This window comes from Maylandia zebra, linkage group LG22 (assembly GCF_041146795.1).
Source record: "Maylandia zebra isolate NMK-2024a linkage group LG22, Mzebra_GT3a, whole genome shotgun sequence".
NCBI lineage: Eukaryota > Metazoa > Chordata > Actinopteri > Cichliformes > Cichlidae > Maylandia > Maylandia zebra.
In genome coordinates, this window is record NC_135187.1 from 34,125,152 (window position 1) to 34,143,794 (window position 18,643).

At 40.8% G+C, this 18,643-nt stretch overlaps 2 protein-coding genes across 3 annotated transcripts; both read left to right on the forward strand.

The window, feature by feature from the left end:
• The first annotated feature begins 206 nt into the window (after positions 1-206).
• Positions 207-10,215, forward strand: ppp1r10 (protein phosphatase 1, regulatory subunit 10). 2 transcript variants are annotated; one of them, XM_004560945.6, is made up of 19 exons: positions 207-339; positions 512-583; positions 3,910-4,019; positions 4,127-4,213; positions 4,664-4,799; positions 4,878-4,929; positions 5,016-5,105; positions 5,185-5,310; positions 5,653-5,761; positions 5,897-6,000; positions 6,096-6,223; positions 6,522-6,678; positions 6,802-6,945; positions 7,054-7,300; positions 7,659-7,734; positions 7,843-8,049; positions 8,186-8,315; positions 8,432-8,794; positions 8,984-10,215. In XM_004560945.6, the coding sequence occupies exons 2-19, from the start codon at positions 569-571 to the stop codon at positions 9,142-9,144; spliced, it is 2,442 nt and encodes an 813-aa protein (XP_004561002.1). In that variant the 5' UTR covers positions 207-339; positions 512-568; the 3' UTR covers positions 9,145-10,215. The 2 variants fall into 2 exon arrangements, with proteins under 2 accessions (XP_004561002.1, XP_004561003.1); XM_004560946.6 differs by having other exon boundaries at positions 214-339; positions 512-793.
• Positions 10,216-14,531: 4,316 nt separating this feature from the next.
• agr2 (anterior gradient 2) lies at positions 14,532-16,603 on the forward strand. The gene is made up of 8 exons (XM_004560949.2): positions 14,532-14,661; positions 14,940-15,064; positions 15,153-15,216; positions 15,304-15,356; positions 15,534-15,610; positions 15,766-15,829; positions 16,166-16,249; positions 16,360-16,603. Exons 2-8 carry the CDS (start codon positions 14,953-14,955, stop codon positions 16,407-16,409), a joined length of 504 nt encoding a protein of 167 aa, XP_004561006.1. The 5' UTR covers positions 14,532-14,661; positions 14,940-14,952; the 3' UTR covers positions 16,410-16,603.
• Positions 16,604-18,643: the final 2,040 nt, after the last annotated feature.

An 18,643-nucleotide genomic window follows, 5' to 3' on the forward strand; every position in this document is an offset into this window, starting at 1 on the left:
AGACTAGTCGCCATTTTGAAGGAATATTGTTTACTAAATTTAAATATCTAAGAATCAGTAAAACTGGGGTTTGTCGATAAAATATGTTGATGTAGTTTTGTCTGATTCGAATTATACAAAAATTTAACGCATTAATGGCGATTACGAGGAGTAATTCAAAATTAGATTTCCAACAATGTGAGATGCGCCATATTGTCCTTGATTGGCAAAGAACGACCGTTATCCTCCATTTTGTTTCAACGAAAACGTAAAAAAAACGTTTCCGGTGACGTTAAAAACGTCACGTAGTATAAAAGGTAAATCCCTCCTACACGCGCTTATTCCTGGATTTGGTCAAAGGTAAGTCAAGTCAGAAAAACAGAGGGGCTTATTTTCGACGCATTGTTCAGCTCTTAATGCGAAATTACTGCTGAGTGTATAAAACAAAACATTCAAGGACGTTGATGTTGATGATGGATGGGAATTTTGTAAACAAATGAAATTAAATGTGCGCTTTCTGTGTGTTTTTCAGGTATGAATTTGCTTTCCCGAAGACTGAGCCGTCGAGGACTTTGAACAACTCAAATTCATGTTTTTTCTTCAAGTAATGGACATTTGATTACTATTTTTGCCTCCAGTTTGTTCCTGAAGGAAAGGCTAGCATTTAGCTATCACAGCCCCACCCACAAGAAGTTTTTCAGTTGAAATTAAAACCATGAAGGTTGAAGACATAAAATTATTTAAATAGGATCTATAAGTGCCTTAAAAGCACACTATAATATTCCCGAGACGCTGAGGATCTATATTATCAATAGTAAGTTGATTTTGAAGTTGAATTGAAATTCCTCAAATGAAATTAGTCGTAGACAATAGGCTACCTAGCGGTAGCTGGCTAGCAGGCACCGTATGTTAGCTTGGTTCTTAGCAAATAATTTGAGCATAGCCTTGTAGTATGAGCTCACACAGGAACGTGGACGGAAGCAAAATGCTCCGTTTCTTCGTGTGTGAGACGGAATTGAGTAATTATACAAATAAAGATATAACTGGAAAATTCGTAAAATAACCATAAGCAATCTGTTCATAAAGATTGCCGTAGGCACAGAAGGGAACTTTCCAGATCATGAAGCCGGACTTTTTGCCTGCCAGATTTTGTTTTGTAGGGGCTGATCCACGGAACGAACACCCACCGCAATCTATACATAAAGATTGCGTTAGTTTGAGGATTGTGGACATTTTGTGAAGCACTGTATGTGTGTGTGTGTATGCGTGTGTGTTTAAATGACGATAATTATAGCACAGGGAGTTCACGAAAAGCCTAAACCAGGTACTCGGCAATCTGAGGATAAAGATTGCAAGATGACCGGGGAGCAAACAGGATTGACAAATATGGTGGACTAGTTGCGATTTGCTTTTTGTCCTCGGGACAGCTCCGAGGGCTAGCCGTGTTTTCCTCGGAACTACATTTGGAGTATTTGGCAAACGGCTGTGCAGATCAAGTATAGACTCATACGCCATCGCATTGTCTGACTTTGATACGCATATGGTGCTCGCTGTGTTATTCCATCAGTACTGTCTCCGCTGTGACAGCGATTGTTTGTGAAGGAGCTGGGTTGTCGCCGAAGTGGTTAACAGAGGGAGTGCTCTGATTAGCAGGCAGCCTCCTCCTCCCTCCCCTTCGTCAAGCAGCTGAGAGCAGGAGCAGGCCTGCCCTCTGCTGTGACAGATTTCAGGTTAAGAAGCAGCCTTTTATAGGCTGCTTCAGTTGCCCTTATATAACAGAGGGCGTTTTACACTGTTGCTCGATTTCTTCTGAGGCTTCTTGATTGAATATATTCAATTTGCCGTCTGTTGAGTAACCATGAACGATACAGTGACGATATATTTGTTCCAAGCATAGAAAGCCATACATTTGTTTTACATAAGGTATTGGTGATGTGTAGTAACACCACAGTATGTCTATGCAAAACTGCTTCTCCTCCTGAACCAGCAACCAGGGTCATGTATAACCACTGATTGTGTGTATATGTGTAACAATTGTGACATTTACAGGATTTGAGTTATTTGCAGTGTTGTGGAGGTCTGAGACTATATAAAACTTCTACTACAACAGTTACGCGGGTAAGACCTAACTGATTCCTCACATCATGACATTTCCATAAATTGGCAAAATGTTTCATTACGAAATGCATTGAAAGAAAATAAAGTGCATGCTTATTATAAAGGTCAATTCGAGCAGTTATATTATGAATCATTTGAGGGTTATTCAGATTAACACAATAATAATCTAAAACACTGGAGCATTCAAATGTGCTTGAGTGTTCACTGTTTGTGCTTGGCTCATATTGCACTTTTCAAAGATGAAAAGTAAGTAAACACCCAACACCTTTAAACTTTACAGTCACTTTAATTTGTGACAGCTTCATGTGATGTTTAACAGGTGTTTCCATTTAAAATGTGTTGTTACTACAGAGAGTGCAGTGCCAATGTGCAAAAACTAACCTATAGGTGGCAGTAAGTGGCTAGACTTGTGCCTTCTGGCTGGGATAACTGTCAGTTATCTCATTAAAACAGAATAATCCAGTACAGAGAAACTGACACTATGATCACATGACCACAGGTGAAGATTAACAAACTAATGTCACAGTTTCCAAGCATTTCATTCTTCATACAGTTCTTTTTAATCATATTTTATTTTTTCATTGCATATAATCTTTGTACCATTCACCTTTTCATTAGATGTCATAATTAATTAATGACAGTAGATTTTGTTTGTATAAAGTATTTGTTTGTTTTCTCTTTTTCTTACAAAGTTATATTTTTTGCACAAATGAATATGACTGTGATAGATGTATGTTATTAAAAACAAACACTGATAAGTCATATTCAGCATTACTTAAAAGTATTCTCTTTGGATATTTTGAACTATTTTATATAGCTGTGATACATAAGTGGAAATGTATGATGAAATAAGCATATGAAATCCAAGGTAAATAGATTTTCAATATTCTTTTTTATTTTAGTAGTGAAATATTGAAATAAATAAAAACGATTAATGGCAGGTGTGAAGCTTTGTACATGAACTTGATAAATGTGCATAGTTGTCTGCGTTGCTCCTGCTTCTTTAATTGTAGCTTGAAATGGAATAAACAGGGTTTCCTCGCACACAAAATGAAAGCATTATGGCAATGTGCTGTCCTGCAAGTGAAAGTCCCAGAGAGCAGACCCCCTGTGGTACTGAAGAGCAAGTAGCAGTGACCCGGCCTGGTCACTACTTTACTGCAGCTGGTACTCCAAACACCTCAAGTACAAGACAGCACAGCACATATAACCTTTATGGCTATATGGCTGCAAGAAAATGCTACTGACTGTCTGTACTTGGTGATTTGTGTTTCAGATTGTGTTTCTACACACACACACACGCATATACACACACATTTAAATGATTTCTTAGATAGTTGGTCATAGAGGCCTCCTTTGGTGCAGTACAGTGGATATAATAGGGCCTTGTTGGCGTATGGTGGCACGTGTGTTCTTGGTGGAATGTCCTTGAACAGGTTGGTGCTGTCATCCTCTGAGCTGCTGTAGGACCGGTTTCAAAGTGGAATCTGAATGTGTTAGTGGTTGTTGGCTGACTCTGCTGTAACTTTGTTGTTCTGACACATTTTAAGGGATCTGATTAATACAGTTGTCAATGTGTGTCCCTGAGAAGCGCGTGTGTGTGTGGGGTGGGTGGTTGTAGTCTTAGTCAAAAGTCTAAAAGACAGTCTGGTTGGAATTCTGTTGGACGGTGCCCTGTTTTTCTATCTGGCAGACAAATAGCCCACACTTGATGTGATACTTATTACGACAGACAAAACATCTCCATATAACACAAATGTAATACAGCTGTGTGATGTAGATGAGTGTATTTAATATAGTATTGTGTTTTAGGGTATGGCAGGGCGACCAGTAGACCCAAGAGAGATTTTGAAAGGTGTGGAGGCTCTGCTGGGCAAGGATGGAGAGCTCCGCAGTCTGGAAGGAGTCCCAAAAGTGTTTAGGTAAAGAACTGACATGAAATTGAAATGTGAATATGCACTCACTGTGAACAACACCTTTAGTTCAGGACTTTAACTCAATGATTTCTAAACACCTTTTCCCAATGCAGCCTGATGAAAGCTTCAACTAAGATGGTCAGTAGATGTATGTACCTGAACATCCTGCTGCAGACGAAATCCCACGATGTTCTTAACAGGTATGCTGGAAATCACATCCTGTGGTCACGTTTCTATTCTGTTACTCTCATTCACTGGACTTGATAAAAGCATGACAGCTGTTAACTTTCAGTTCAAGTCACACTTTTTTTTTTTTGACTTCTTATATTTTTCATCCAAACACATCCAAGCACCCTGCCCCGAGGCGCCACCACGCTGTCGATGTTTGCATATGTACTGTGTCAGCATACACATCCCTGTTTGTAGCATGAATAGAGCTGTGTGAAGTTGTTTTAGTACTTTCTGGAGTGTAGGTTTAAAATTGGGGTGGGAGGTTTATAGAACAATTGTGTGTTTGTGTAATTTACCCAACTGTTGTTTTTAATTATTTGTCCCAGTAAAATAGTGTTGTGGCAAAACCTGCTGGTTATTCAATTTCTGTCTATCCTTGCATGCCTTCTCTATAATTTGTTGTTCGCTCTTTCACTTAGGTTTATCAGAGTTGGTGGCTACAAGCTGCTTAATGCCTGGCTCACCTACTCCAAAACCACCAACAACTCTCCTCTACTTCAACTTATCCTGCTGACACTGCAGAAGTTGCCCCTTAAAGTCGATCACCTAAAACAGGTATTTTTTTATTGTTGTGTTTATAGTTGTAATCTATAGAGAAACAATAACATCTAACCTGCTTTTAATCTGTCCCAGAACAATACTGCCAAGTTGGTGAAGCAGCTGAGCAAGAGTGCGGAGACTGAGGGTGAGTTAGTTTTACATTAGAAATGAAACCTCTTAAATATAGGCAGCAGTGTATTTTCAATTTATTGTGTTGTCTTTTGTTTGTAGAATTGAGGAAATTGGCTGCTGTGCTTGTGGATGGCTGGATGGCTACAATCCGCTCCCAAAGTGTCTCAGCCAGTACCACCTCTCCTGCAGGTACAGATCTACTTTTCTTTTTGGCATCAAAGTATCCTGTAGGCATCAGATTTAAAGACTTTCTATATGTCTTTTATAGATAAGAAAAAGAAGAAAGAGGAGACTAAGGTGCCTGTGCGTGACTTGAAGGAAAAAGGTGGAGATGAGGAGAAGAAGGACAAACCCAAAGCTCATGCACCCAGCCACACTAAGATTCGCTCCATAGGTAAAGGTGGAGAGCTGTTTGGCTCTTTCTCCAATAGTGTGTCTTGTCTGTCTCTTTGTCTTTCTTTGCCTCCCTCTGCTTTTGTCGTTTCCCTCACCAACTTTGCCCCTCCTTGAGCCTGGCTCGCCTAAAGGAAACTTCCTGTTAAAAGGGAGTTTACTCTTACCACTGTTGCCAAATGATTGCTCATAAATGTCTGTGTTATTGTTGGGGTTCTTTCTAAAACTGGGTTTCCTTACAATATAAAGCACCTTAAGGGGACTGTTGTTCTGAAGTTGTAGTAAATAAATAAAATGGAATTGTTTAAGTTCTTTGTGAGCATCAGTGTTTTATGTTACTTAGGACTGGAAATCGGAGACCCTCCCAACCCAGCCCCTCCTAAGAAGACGCCAGCTGCCCCACAGCTGGGTAGCAAGTACAACATCAAGCCTCCAGTCCTCAAACGACACAGGTATTGCACCTCCACAACAGCCTGTTCTGTGAGCAAAGCATCATAGTCTTGTAGCTTTCTCACTGGTGCCCTCAGGTGGTACTAACACTGCAGTACTGACATTTTTCTTCTTGTGTTCATTTTTTTCATCTACAGCTCTGGCTCAGGAGATGCTCCACCTCAGGAGAAAAAGTATAAACCTCTAAATACACCCTCCAATTCCGCCAAGGAGATCAAAGTCAAAATCATTCCCGCACAACGTGAGTTCACATATACCCACCGAAGAACTTTTGCTCTTAAATACAAGGACATGATGGTGACGTATCAGTAATCTTGTTTTCTTTTCTTCCTGCAGCAATGGAGTGCACTGGCTTCCTAGATGCTCTGAACTCTGCCCCAGTTCCCGGGATCAAGATCAAGAAAAAGAAACCCAGTGCTAACGCTACAGCTAGTACCAAGGTGGTCTCCCCCACAACTAACAAGGTAGTGATGGATCTCAGGACAGTCTGACCTCAGATTTTATTTAAGATTTTGTTTCCTTGTTGTTGTTGTTCTTAATTAATTTAGTAATTTTGTCATTTTTAAAATTATTGTTGTGTTTTATGTAAATATCCCCAGAATTAATCTTTTTGCTTGACAGAAAATTATAGACATTGTTTTGCTGTATTTCTGTTAATTTGTATAGAATTCTTTAGTCTGTTGTTGTGTGAGACACAGAAACTGCACAGAATCGTTGGTTTTTCTCACCAGATACTCACCACTGTTGCCTTGTCTCCTTTAGGCAAGCCCATTCGACAGCAAACCTGTATATTCTGCATCTTCTACAAAACCAGCATCTCCAGAAAGTGCTGCTTCCAGCACTCTTGCAGATGAAAACCAGGAACCTGAGCAGCCTGGGACCCCTGTTCCCTCTGAGGACCCAGAGCCCTCTGACAATGGTTAGTTCTTGAAGATGAGGATGAGGATGATGATTTGTAATGAGCACATGTTGCCTCCAGGGTGTTTTCTTGTTTTGTTGGAAACGAGCATAAAATGTTTTCCTTGTTGGGTCTTGTTTACAGGCGAGAAACCAAATGCACTGGCAGAGCCACGTGGAGAAGAAGAAAGCTTGACCAAGAAAGGCAAGAAGAAGAAGACGGTTCACTGGGCTGAAGAGGAGCAGCTCAAACACTATTTTTACTTTGATCTGGACGAGACAGAAAGAGGTAAAGCTGGAGGGTTCAAATACCAAAGTGTTTGAGTTGACTTTTTACAGTTGGTCTGTAAATCATCAAAAAACAACAACTATTAATGCTATTATACTTAATTCACAGTCAATGTCAACAAAATTAAGGACTTCGGTGAGGCGGCAAAACGAGAGCTAATGATGGACCGGCAGACATTTGAAATGGCTCGTCGGCTTTCCCATGATACCATGGAAGAAAGAGTCCCCTGGACACCCCCAAGACCCCTGACGCTGGCTGGCAGTCTTGTTACTTCAGGTGCAAACAGCACAGAGAAACTCACCCAAAGAGACCGTGAAATGGGCATCCTGCAAGAGATCTTTCTCAGCAAAGAGAGGTAGGGCATATGTATCCGTGGTGGTTAGTAAGTGCATTTTTCCAGGATCAAGCTGTGCATTACAGATGCCAAAATGTAGAAGAAGACATTTCAACAGTATGTGTGCTGCTACGCCCTCAGTTGTGTGCCTGAGATTACAATTTCAAGCATCATTTACATACATTTCTTCATATTAGTAGCTTTGGTCTTGCTTTGTATGGGCATCCGCCATTGTTGTGGTCTGAGAGAAAATGAGGAAAAGCCACTTTAGGCCACTCTAAGAAACGAGTCTTACCATGTTCATACCAAAAAGTTAAATTGTCCTGTTATTAAAACCAGAATTTGGTGTTTACAGTGTTCTTTCCTTTCTCATCATCAGTGTGCCTGACAGTCCACACGAACCAGATCCAGAGCCGTATGAACCCATGCCCCCCCGTCTCATCCCACTCGATGAGGTTGGCTCACTAAACACACACACTCTCTACAATTCTATTTCTTGTCATTTACATATTCTACATGTGTACCACCAGCCTACTAAGCTCTCAGTCTGATTTCCAATCCAGGACTCGTCAATGCAGGATGACGGCTACGTAGAACCTATGGACACGACGTCACAACCAGGCTCTGGCGAGAGCGCCAAGCTGCCGCCTGTCTTGGCCAATCTCATTGGTAACCTGAACAACAGTTCCCGCAGCCCACCAGCCTCCAACATTGTCAGCAGCACTGTGCCTCCCTCTGTCAATATACAGGAGCTGCTGACATCCATAATGGTAAATACAGGACAATCATCACAAAGTAGCATCTTTTCTAATTATGGAAGTTTTTGTAAAATATCTCTGCACTTGGTTTAAGTTTTCTTTTTGTTGTTACTGGCCAGTGTAACTAATGACAACTGTCTGTCATCAGGGGCCCTCTGGTAACCAGTCTACTGAAGAGTTGATAAAGCAACCAGACTTCTCAGATAAAATTAAACAGCTGCTGGGCTCCCTCCAGCAGACTCAGAATCAGAACCAGAACCAGAGTGGACCTCCACCAGGTGAATTAACTGAATTCATTTTCATCTTTAACTGTTAAATTAAATTGTTATATTAAATATGTTACCGTAGGGTCGTGTCCGTCTGTTTCTTACTTCTTCTTTTTCTTCCTCTGCAGTCAACCAGGGTCTGCTGGGACATGGTCCAGGCATGAACAGCATGAACACCATGCACATGCAGATGCCCATGAATGGTGGCTACCCGCCCAACAGTTCACCCGGTGGTCCTCGGTTTAACCACCCCCCGCCCCCTCACAACCACGGACCACCTTTCAGTGGCGGTGGAGGCCCACGCATGATGGGACCACCGCCAGGTCAGGGGAGAGGAGACGGCAACTACTGGGGAGATGACTCGATGAGAGGAGGGCCCCACAGAGGGGGGCACTTTCACCGAGGAGGCCGTGGTCGGGGAGGTGGAGACCCAGGATTTAGAGGCAGAGGGCGAGGAGGTCCCAGAGGAGGAGGACACAACAATATGAATGGTACCTTATTTTCAAGTCTTATTTTAAATGTGTTTGCAAAGTTTGCAGACTGTGCAGAAGCATTTAGAGTATGTTTCACTCAAATGTACTGAATACAAGTGTCATATAGTAGTAACCAATTTGCTGCTCTCACCTTCTTTGTTTCACATACTTCACCCTTAAATCTATAATGCTGTTTTCTCCTGGCAGACATGTCCAAGAGGCCTGTTTGTCGTCACTTCATGATGAAAGGAAGCTGCAGGTATGAGGGCAGCTGTGCTTTCTACCACCCTGGTGTTAATGGACCACCACTGCCCCCCAAATACCCCGCTAACAACCAACATAATCAGCACCCACAGCATGGCCACTAGCTGATGTTGCCATCAGCCCGGGAATAACTGAAAGACACTAGAGTAGCCGTTAACGGCGATCCAATTAATGCAGACGTCTGTCTTTAGACAATTATGGAAAGACCAGGATGATCTGTCCTGAACAGTAAGCTTGCTGCTGGTAACTGAAGAGTCTGTGACAGAACAAGAAGAGAGAAGACAAGAGATTGTAAATGAATGACTGGAAGGCTGTGAGATGATCACTGATGTGACTTTGTTTTTATCGTGTTCATTTTTAACAGTGAGATTGGGCTACCATGTGTCCCCACTACGTCTGAATTGCTGCAGCTTGGTGCCTGTCTGCTTTGTCACTTTCCAAATCATTAACAGAGTTGGCCAAATGAAAACGTCCAACTCAGCACACCACTTCGTTTCCTCCTTATAGTGTTGCTCTCTAGTTTTGTTGCACCATCAGTAAGATTTGTACAGAAGAATTGGAAATGTTTTCCCTTCCTGCATGAGACAAAACTTTAGAAAAACCAGCTGAACTTCATCTATGATTTTTGAAAACTGGGCCTGTAAAGAAACATAACACTTAAACCGCCTGAGTTTGCCTACCCCTGAGAAAACTGCTGCTATGAACTCTGCTGATCTGAGTAGATCCTTTGCTTTGCTTTTGCTTTTCTCCGAGAGCAGTGTGTCATATGTAAGCGCGTGGTGGGGCAATCACAACATGCTATGCTATTGTCAGAAGAGCCGCTGCCTGTCACCTCTGTACTCGTCTAAATCCAGGAGGGGTTTGTGTTGTCAGTGTTAAAGATGGGAACGATGAGTCCCTCTGTGGGTCGCCTATATTATGTGTTTTCTGTGAAAACAGTCATTTGTGTCTCTTGTGGGACTGTAAGAGGTTTTTTTTGGTTTGTTTTTGTTTTTTAACTTTTCACCCTCTACATTTTTTTTTTTATATAAATTTGACAGTGTGCTTCAGGATTTTTTTTGGTTGTCATTTTTTTTTTTGTGAAGGTATGAACTGTATGAATAAATTCATACATTCATTTTCAGTTGAATTCTTTTGTACACAGTGTATTAAATAAATGTTATAATAAATACTGAGCAAGTGTTGCTGTGTTTTCCCTTGAAGTGTGACTGATGTGAGCAACAAGCAGTTTGAGTGAAATGTGCGTCTGTACTGCACAGACTGATGAACAACACCTTGGGAATATTTGTCAGTTCAGGTGTTTCATTTTAAATCAGGAAAACACATCCTGTTCAGGCAGGTCTATCCTCTGTCCGTGTGGAGACAGCTGACGTCAGATCCGTGTTATCAGGGCAGGGCTGAGTGCATCTGGTGAGTGAAGTGTTACGAGGAGTGGCCTTTAACCCTGCCCTTTAGTGCAAATATTGACTGTGGTGTATAGACCACACAAAGATAGAAACTCATAGGAGTGAAAGGCATTAGAGGGAGCTGAAGTAAGGACACCTCATCACTAAGCTGCTTCCACATCCTGTTGCAAGAAACACAGAAACATTTATTTAGTGCTGTGTCGAGGAACAGAAGATTTCAACAGGAAATTGCAGTCAGGGTAAAAGCAAAGAAGAACACTAAATGAATGACGGCCTCTCATGCAAGTGGAGTGTCACATGAAACAAAGCTGCAAAGCAGTAAAGGTGAATCAAAAGCTGAGTGACACTAAATCATAAGAGCAATGCTTTTGAGGACAGCTTTAGCTGATAATCCTAGAAAAGATGTTTGAGACAAAACTGAGGGAAACGAGGTCACAGTTCTCAGGAATGTACAACTTATGAGTATGTGGGAGCTATCATAATTAAAGACGGTGAATTTGGATTTGCATTAGTGTTTATTTTCTAAACACTAATGCAATGTTGCACTTTCTGAAGTATCTACAGATCTGTATGTTGGGTCTATATTTGGAAATGTGGTCTGTGGGCTCTACTTCCCTTCTTTCACTAAACTCACTTCCATGTATACTTTAATCAAGCCCTCTTTTTGTGTTATGTGACCAGGGTGGCTGTGGCTACAATGTAGCTGCCATCACCAGTGTGTGAATGTGTGGATGACTGGATGTGTAAAGGCCATTTACCCTGCTTACCTGTGCCTGAGGTCCTTGACCTGTTTTTAACTTGCCACCAACCTCACCCAGCTCCAATTCTACTCTGCCTCCAGCATCCTCACTTTTCTCACCCTTTCAACAACTGGTTCTCTTCACCACCCTGTGCAGAGCCCATGTGGCTTAGTTCAGGCCATCTGCCTTGTCAAAGCACTTTCTACACCATGTGTCATTTACAGATTTTCTTTTCTGTGCTTTCTGTCTAACCTTCATACTCTGATGGATGCACCAGAGAACAACTTGGGGTTAGTATCATGCCCGTATTTGGCATGCAGACTGGAGCAGCCAGGGATCGAACCGCCAACCTTCTGATCAGTAGATGATCTGAACTACCACCAGAGGCTGAGAACATAAGCTTGTTTGCTTCTGGATTGGGTGTCACAGGTCACATCAGTGAAGCCAAAGCATAGCTGAAGTTGACATTCCTTTTGTAATTTCATCCCTGTTTTGCAATATTACTTTCCCATCACTACATACAACTCCAACAGTTTACGTTGTACTTACTTTGCAGCCACAGCAAGATTATTATGAACCAACCAATGGATTATTCATTTAACTGCATGCCTTAAAATTGTATGATTTAGCTGATCATTGCTATGATAATATACAAAGCGCAAGATAATCTCTCCCCAAAATGTATTCAGAGGTTGTTTGAAATTCAATAGACATAAGAAAAGAAAAGGATATTTAAAAAAGAGGGAATCTTCTAAATGAGGGAAACATCTGGAATAGTGACGACAATGTGTGTAAAAGTTAAAAAATGATTGTCAATTTTTGAGGCAAATCAATACAAAATGGAGGTATTTTCTCATATATTTCAGTTCTTCTCTCTATTTAATATTTATTCTTAATTAATAATTTTCTTTGGTCTTTGTTTTAGTGCAATCTTGTTAGATTGTTATTGTATGTTCAAAGGATAGTCGTTTGGACCTTTTCAGTCACTGATATGTGTTTTATCCCCTTTTAATTCAGTTCTTTGTTTTTCTTGTTGTCATTTTCAAAAACAAAATAAACAAAAAACAAGAAAATGTTAAAAATGACCAAAAGGAAAAAAAAATAAAATAAACTGTAGAAGACGTGGACAGAGAAATCAAATGGATAAAACCAGAACAAAGGGTTGAGTAGCCACCAAGGCCTTAAAATATCTGGCGTTTAATATGTGGAAGGAATTTATATGTCTTCAGTATTTGTGTTGGGATCTAAGATGTGGAATTCTAACATTGTAGGTTATTTAACCTACAATATAAAAGCCCCTTGAGGTGACTGCTGTCAGTACTATATTAATAAAAATGAATTGAATTTTATGAACTGAATATGTGGAATGTATTCTGTGGAAATAGGCCCTGTTCACTTCTGGCATTACATCTGTCTTTGGTGAGTTGATGCAACTGGAAAGCTCTAAACTAGCATCCATTTCAATACAACAGATATGATGATATGTTCATGGTGGTTTAAATGGCAAACTGAGGATCTGGAGTTTTTAGATACTATGGCAAAAAGGCCATGATGATGATTATGAGGTTCAACTGGTCACTGGTCTTTCTCACGTTGCCGGTTCAGGTCATGGACCTGAGGCACAGGGAAACAAGGAGTTACGGAAAAAGGTCGAATAACACGAAGACCCTCAGAGCGGCCAGAATGAGCCATTGTGTTAGTTCAATGGGTGAACTGGACAATGGAACTGGAGAGCTAAGCTGAGACAGATGCTGCAGGTCACGGTTAGCTGATGGGTCTCAGGTGTACAGGTGAGTTGGCTGAAGGAGCAGAAAAGGAGCACCACACCCAGACAGAAGAACACACACAACAAAGACTGACACAAAGTGCACCAGCAACAAGAGACACCAGGGAAAACAGGGAAAACGTCAATTTCCTTTTCTTAATCACACCAAAAGTTGATGTACGTTACTAATAAAATCTGTTTGGTCAGTTCCTGCGTCATCTGTTGTTTTACCCCATTACAAAACAAATAAATAACTAAGTGTGTACGTGTACATGTTATCGTGCAATGATTACAATTGTCAGTGCAGCGGGTCAGGGGGTCTTGATTGAATAAAGAGCACATCCTGGTAGAAGAGGATCTTCACAAACCTGGAAACCCGTGAACTGTGTCTATTAATGACTTATGAATGTCATTAGCTTAGATAGAAACCATTTGTTTTAAGCTACACAAAAGCTGCTTGGATAAAAAGTTCCTGTGAGTGGAAAAGTTTTAGTATTCAGTATTTTGACAAAAAACCAAATATGTCTGTTACTGGAATATACAAATGCAAATTCAAATGTTCTCATATTATCTCATATCATATTATGATATGTTAGTGCCCATAAAGAAAAATGTTGCTCAACTCAAATGAATGTATTACTCTACTTCCTGGAACTGAGCAGAGGAGAGCAAGTGTGTGTGGACTGTTAGAAACTGCGGGCAGATCTGTGGTGAAAGGGCTGATTCAATCAGAGAGGTAGAATGGCTGGAGCCTGAACAAAGCTGCTATTGACAGCAGCTAGGTGACCATGAGACCCCCGCTGCAGTGCACAGGCGACGGCTGAGATGAAAACCAGGCAGGATACAAACCTCTGTGCATCGTGAATTAGTTCTCGTCTGCTAACAAGTCCTAGTTTTGAAAAACTAAAGGCTCAGGTCATCATTTTGTTCATGCAAAGCATCATTCATGCTCTGCATGACTATAACAGCAGTGTACTTTGCAGCAAAGAGGATATCAAGTTGCTGCTTTGTGCTCTGAACCAATCACATGCAGACCAATCATCATTCAGTCTCTGATCGCTTTCCTACGTTTAATGCTGACTTGGCCATGGATCGAAGCCAAACAGCCCAACTCATCCTGATCACACCTGTGCAAAATGTGCATCACACTAATTATTGCTGTAGGAAACACTCAATTCAGTTTTTATTTAAATGCACCAAATTACGCCTTTATATTGTAAGGTAAAGACCCCACAACGATAACACAAACCGTGATTTGACAATAACTGAATACTTATATCGTCTAGAAAATCCAGATATTGCTTTCTGACAAATATGGCTACATGAATATCTTTTTTAATCGTAATTTGTAAATGGTTTCTCTTATTCCTTTCCAAATTATGATTTAATATTATTTAAAAAGGTGCTGCTCCATCAAGTTCTCTTCTGGTTGACAAGGGTGTGTTGAGTCCCAACATAAAATGTTTAAATCATGATCTTGCAACAGGATGTCTTTGTTCATACACACGGAAAATGCAAATTATCCACTTTCACTATGCAGTTGGTTGGCAAACAAACTTTTGCGTCACTCTGGCATTCCTGCACAGAGAAGTGGGGGAGGGAAGAAGGTGGGCTCTCAGCCAACAGGTACTTAAATACAGGACAGGTGAAGCTAGAGACAGTGCAAGTCCACGATCTGCCCACATTTTCTACCTGACTATTCGGGAACAGGTAAGCTAAAGAACTTGTCGCCATAGCTTTGTACCTTTTTGTGTGTGAATACTCTACTATGTCAAATAATTGCATGTCATACAAAAGTATCTGGATTTCTGTTAAAATAGTCTTCTCTATAAAAGTGTCTCTTCAGTTTTGCTTCCCTTTCTGTTACTGCAAGTTTTAACAGCTCATGTGCTGATCGAAGTGTGAATGCAGTTACTTTAGCAAACAGGCTGATGCTTCAAGTCTAAAACTGGTATGCATTTCTAGCTGGTTTGTGTTTGCTGTTTCAGGAAAACTCTAAAGATGGTTAAATCAGCGCTGTCTGTGCTCTTGGTCCTGGTAGCCATTTCCTCTACCTTTGCTGCAAAATATATCCCCAAGAGTGGGAAGAGGGTCCCACAGACTCTGTCCAGAGGTATTTGAGTCATTTCATTCACGCATCAAGCCCAGTATTACTGAGGTAAAGGACGCACTTATCTCTAATGGTGTCTTTGTCTGTGCAGGATGGGGCGATCAGCTGATATGGGCTCAGACTTATGAGGAGGGTCTTTACTGGTCCAGGTCAAAGTAAGACATAGTTTCAAAATAAAAGTCCAAACTTTGACTTAACTCTAAAATTTGCTGAAGCTTATGATGGGCTGGTTGGTATTTTAGGAACAAGCCCCTGTTGGTCATCTTTCACCTTGAAGACTGCCCACACAGCCAGGGTGAGTAGCTGCTCGTGTTTCACTTATTAAGTTACTCACTGTGTTTGTTCGAGCGAGAAGTCTGTTCTGTTTGAAGACTGAGTGTGTGTTTGTTCATATGTGATGTCACCTTGGTCATCCTGGTGCTCTTCTCTACACACCCGAGTTATAAAACTTAAAGTCAATTTTCTCCCACAGCGCTGAAGAAAGTCTTCTCCGAGGATAACGAGGTCCAAAAAGTCCTTGATGAGGACTTCATCGTCCTTAATCTGGTGGTAGGTTATAACACCTGACAAAATGAAGTATTTTAAAGTCTTTCAGTCTCTATTACATTTTAAGGCACACTTAACATTATTACATTTTGTGGTTCAGCACTGGCGCGTAGGTTTACGGTGCCTGTAAAAAAACTGTTCTTTTGCTTCTCCTACAGTATGAAACCACAGACAAACATCTGTCCCCTGATGGCCAGTATGTTCCCAGGCTCCTTTTTGTTGGTAAGAGCTTGAGATTAGGACATATCTTTTATATAGACTGGTAACTACTATTACATCTATCAGTGTGTTTTATTGCACTGAATCCTTTTAATGTTTCTCAAGGAAATGACATTAACTATAATTAGCTGTATTGTATATCAGTTACAACCATGTCTCCAAAATATTGGTGCTGTGGAAAATCCTCGCCCATCCTAACCTGTTGTGTAAATGAATATACTTCAGAGACAACAAATCAAATGTTAAAAATCTGATATTTTATAGTGAAATGTTATGAAATTATAGTTTGATGCACACAACTGGCGTTTTTTCACTTACCCAGCACCAATTTCTCCACAGACCCCTCAATGACAGTGAGGGCTGACATCACTGGTCGCTACGCCAACCGCATGTATGCCTATGAACCAAGTGACATCAAACTCTGTAAGTGCTGCAGCCCATACTTGCTGTGACCCGTACTCCTCACGATGCAGTTTTTGTCTGCTTGCATCCATTTACACTGTGTAATTAAACATTTCCTGTCTCTTCCTCAGTGGTTGGCAACATGCAGAAAGCTAAGAAGCTTCTGAAGTCTGAGCTGTGAGCACCAGGAAGACACACTGATGCTGATCCACAGCTGCTTTCTCCACAGTTTACATATGAGAAACAACGCACTGGAAAAATTCTTCTTTTCACCTTCACTTGAAATGTTTTCTCCCTGATTTCCTTCCTAATGCTTGTTATTATTACTGTACGACAGGAATATTGAGTAAATAAATGAAGCTGTTCTCACTGACAGATACTCTGCCTTCTTATTTGCCAGACTGTGTGGAATCAAATCTTTATGTTTAATCCATGATAATAATCATACTAACAACAAAATAATGAAATGACTGTTAACTTCAGTGCCTGCATCAGGTCTCCACTCATCCAGCTGTTAAATGTTTAACTTTTAAAGGCTGTGTGGGAGGGCTAGAAAAAAGCAGTTTTTACTGCATTCGGCCTGTATTGACCATAATGACCACTTTGTTATATGTATCTATCTCAAAAGGCCAAAAGGTGTTTATTTGTGCGGTCATTTTTCTCTTACACCACTATAGGAGGTTTTTTACAATGTGATGGAAGTGCAGACTTTCACCTTTAATTATAGTAGATCAATAAAAGCGTGGCATTAAAAGTTTAATAGTTACAGACATTTTTGCCCACAATTTTCCCAGCATTTAGTTTGCACACTAACCAGAGTTTAGCGTGTTCAAGTTTATGACAGTGCAATCAGAAAAACACAAAATACAAATATGTACTTCTAGAGACGTGTCAGGAGACAGACTCTTGTCTCTGAAAAGAACACGCAAAGTTCACTTATGAACAACTGATAAGATTGTTGAATCAGACCAAAGTGGTAATATCTGACCATAACACCCAGCACAGAGGCAGCCGTGGCCAAGGAGGCAGAGCACGTCTGCTAACCACAAGCTTGGTAGTATAAACCCCGCCTCCTCCAACCTGCATATCAAACTTTCCTCTGGCAGGATACTGAAGCTAAATGCATCAGTTGGAGTCTGTGAGTGTTAGGTTAAGCACTTGTGAACTGGAAAGTGCTGGTACTTTCAATCAGTGGATTTGGGGTCAGTTAATGTTTCTGTCACAACTCTGATTCAGTGATGTGCTGGTGACAATCAGCATGCAGAGACTGGCATGATTTGCCTACTCTGTTTGATAACAAGAAATAATCATATAATGACGCCTGATCTGCAATCTGTCAGCACGATGTCTGTCAGTCAGACAGTTTCAGGTAAGGAATCGACTCAAGAAGACTGTATGCAGTAAAGTTGAATTCTGGGTGGGCGGGTCCACACTGCCAGCACTGAAAGCTTTTTTGTGTTGCTGGGTAACCCAGTCTCAAGTCTTTTCAATTACAAAGAACCGGCTATGTTAGGAACCTGCAGATGTTTTGCATATTTGAAAGTAAGTGTGTGTATGTGTGTGCGCTGCGTACGGCTCAACAGAGTCAATCAGGCTTATCATGTTTTTTGTTAAGTCTGATTTTGTTCCTTCCTGACCTCTTATAGGAGGAAGCTGACTCAGAGGGTTACCCCCCCATAACAAAAAACAAACAAAAAACACTCCCAGGCCCTGAGGAGGTGCCACTTTTTTTAGGGATTTAATGACTCGTGGGCTTGGTTAAGTTGAAGGAGCAAACCATGCCACTCCTAATTTAACTAGACCCAGACAGGCAAAGGAGGAATTAGAGTCATTTAATATTCTGATCAGGTTGTGGTTGGTGCTCGGACAAAGAATTAATATGTCAGTCAATGAATGAATGAAAGAAGCAAAACAATTGCTATGAAGCTATGTTTGTACGTTTGTTTGACCAGGTGAGTTTGTTGTAGAGTTACAGACTATAAAGGAGATAAATATGTCTCCTAGCAGGCAGATGTGAGGTATGTATTCAAATATGAAAAGAATCTATTAGTTTGAATGTAAGTGCTGAAACAGACTATATTTATGACAATTTAAAAATCATGTTTATAATGCCTACAACATGAATAAATGTAAAATAATTGTCCCTGTAAAATGAAAGTTAAAGTTAGCCATGATTCCCTGTGATTGTCCTAGTTTGGACTGCACATACTGCAGCTTCATCAGTTCATCATCTGATGTGGGCGGAAAAGGTGGGCGGAGAGAGATTGAAGCCCCCCCCCCCGGGTTTCTCTTGTCATCACAACAAGAAAGGGTAAGAGAAGAGCTTAGAGAAGGTCTTCAGTGCTATAACAGAGCTTTTCCATTTTTTGCTAATAGTAAATCAAAAGACAAGTTTAATCAATATGTTAAATGAAA

What these genes read in the sequence shown, in the direction of transcription:
- ppp1r10 (XM_004560945.6), top strand. An exon ending in AAGTCGATCACCTAAAACAG is followed by an intron (nt 4,800 to 4,877) that starts GTATTTTTTTAT and finishes AATCTGTCCCAG; the next exon opens with AACAATACTGCCAAGTTGGT. An exon ending in AGCTGCTGACATCCATAATG is followed by an intron (nt 8,050 to 8,185) that starts GTAAATACAGGA and finishes GTCTGTCATCAG; the next exon opens with GGGCCCTCTGGTAACCAGTC.
- agr2 (XM_004560949.2), top strand. Translation starts at nt 14,953, where the DNA reads ATGGTTAAATCAGCGCTGTCTGTGCTCTTGGTCCTGGTAGCCATTTCC. An exon ending in TCATCGTCCTTAATCTGGTG is followed by an intron (nt 15,611 to 15,765) that starts GTAGGTTATAAC and finishes CTTCTCCTACAG; the next exon opens with TATGAAACCACAGACAAACA. An exon ending in TCCCAGGCTCCTTTTTGTTG is followed by an intron (nt 15,830 to 16,165) that starts GTAAGAGCTTGA and finishes ATTTCTCCACAG; the next exon opens with ACCCCTCAATGACAGTGAGG.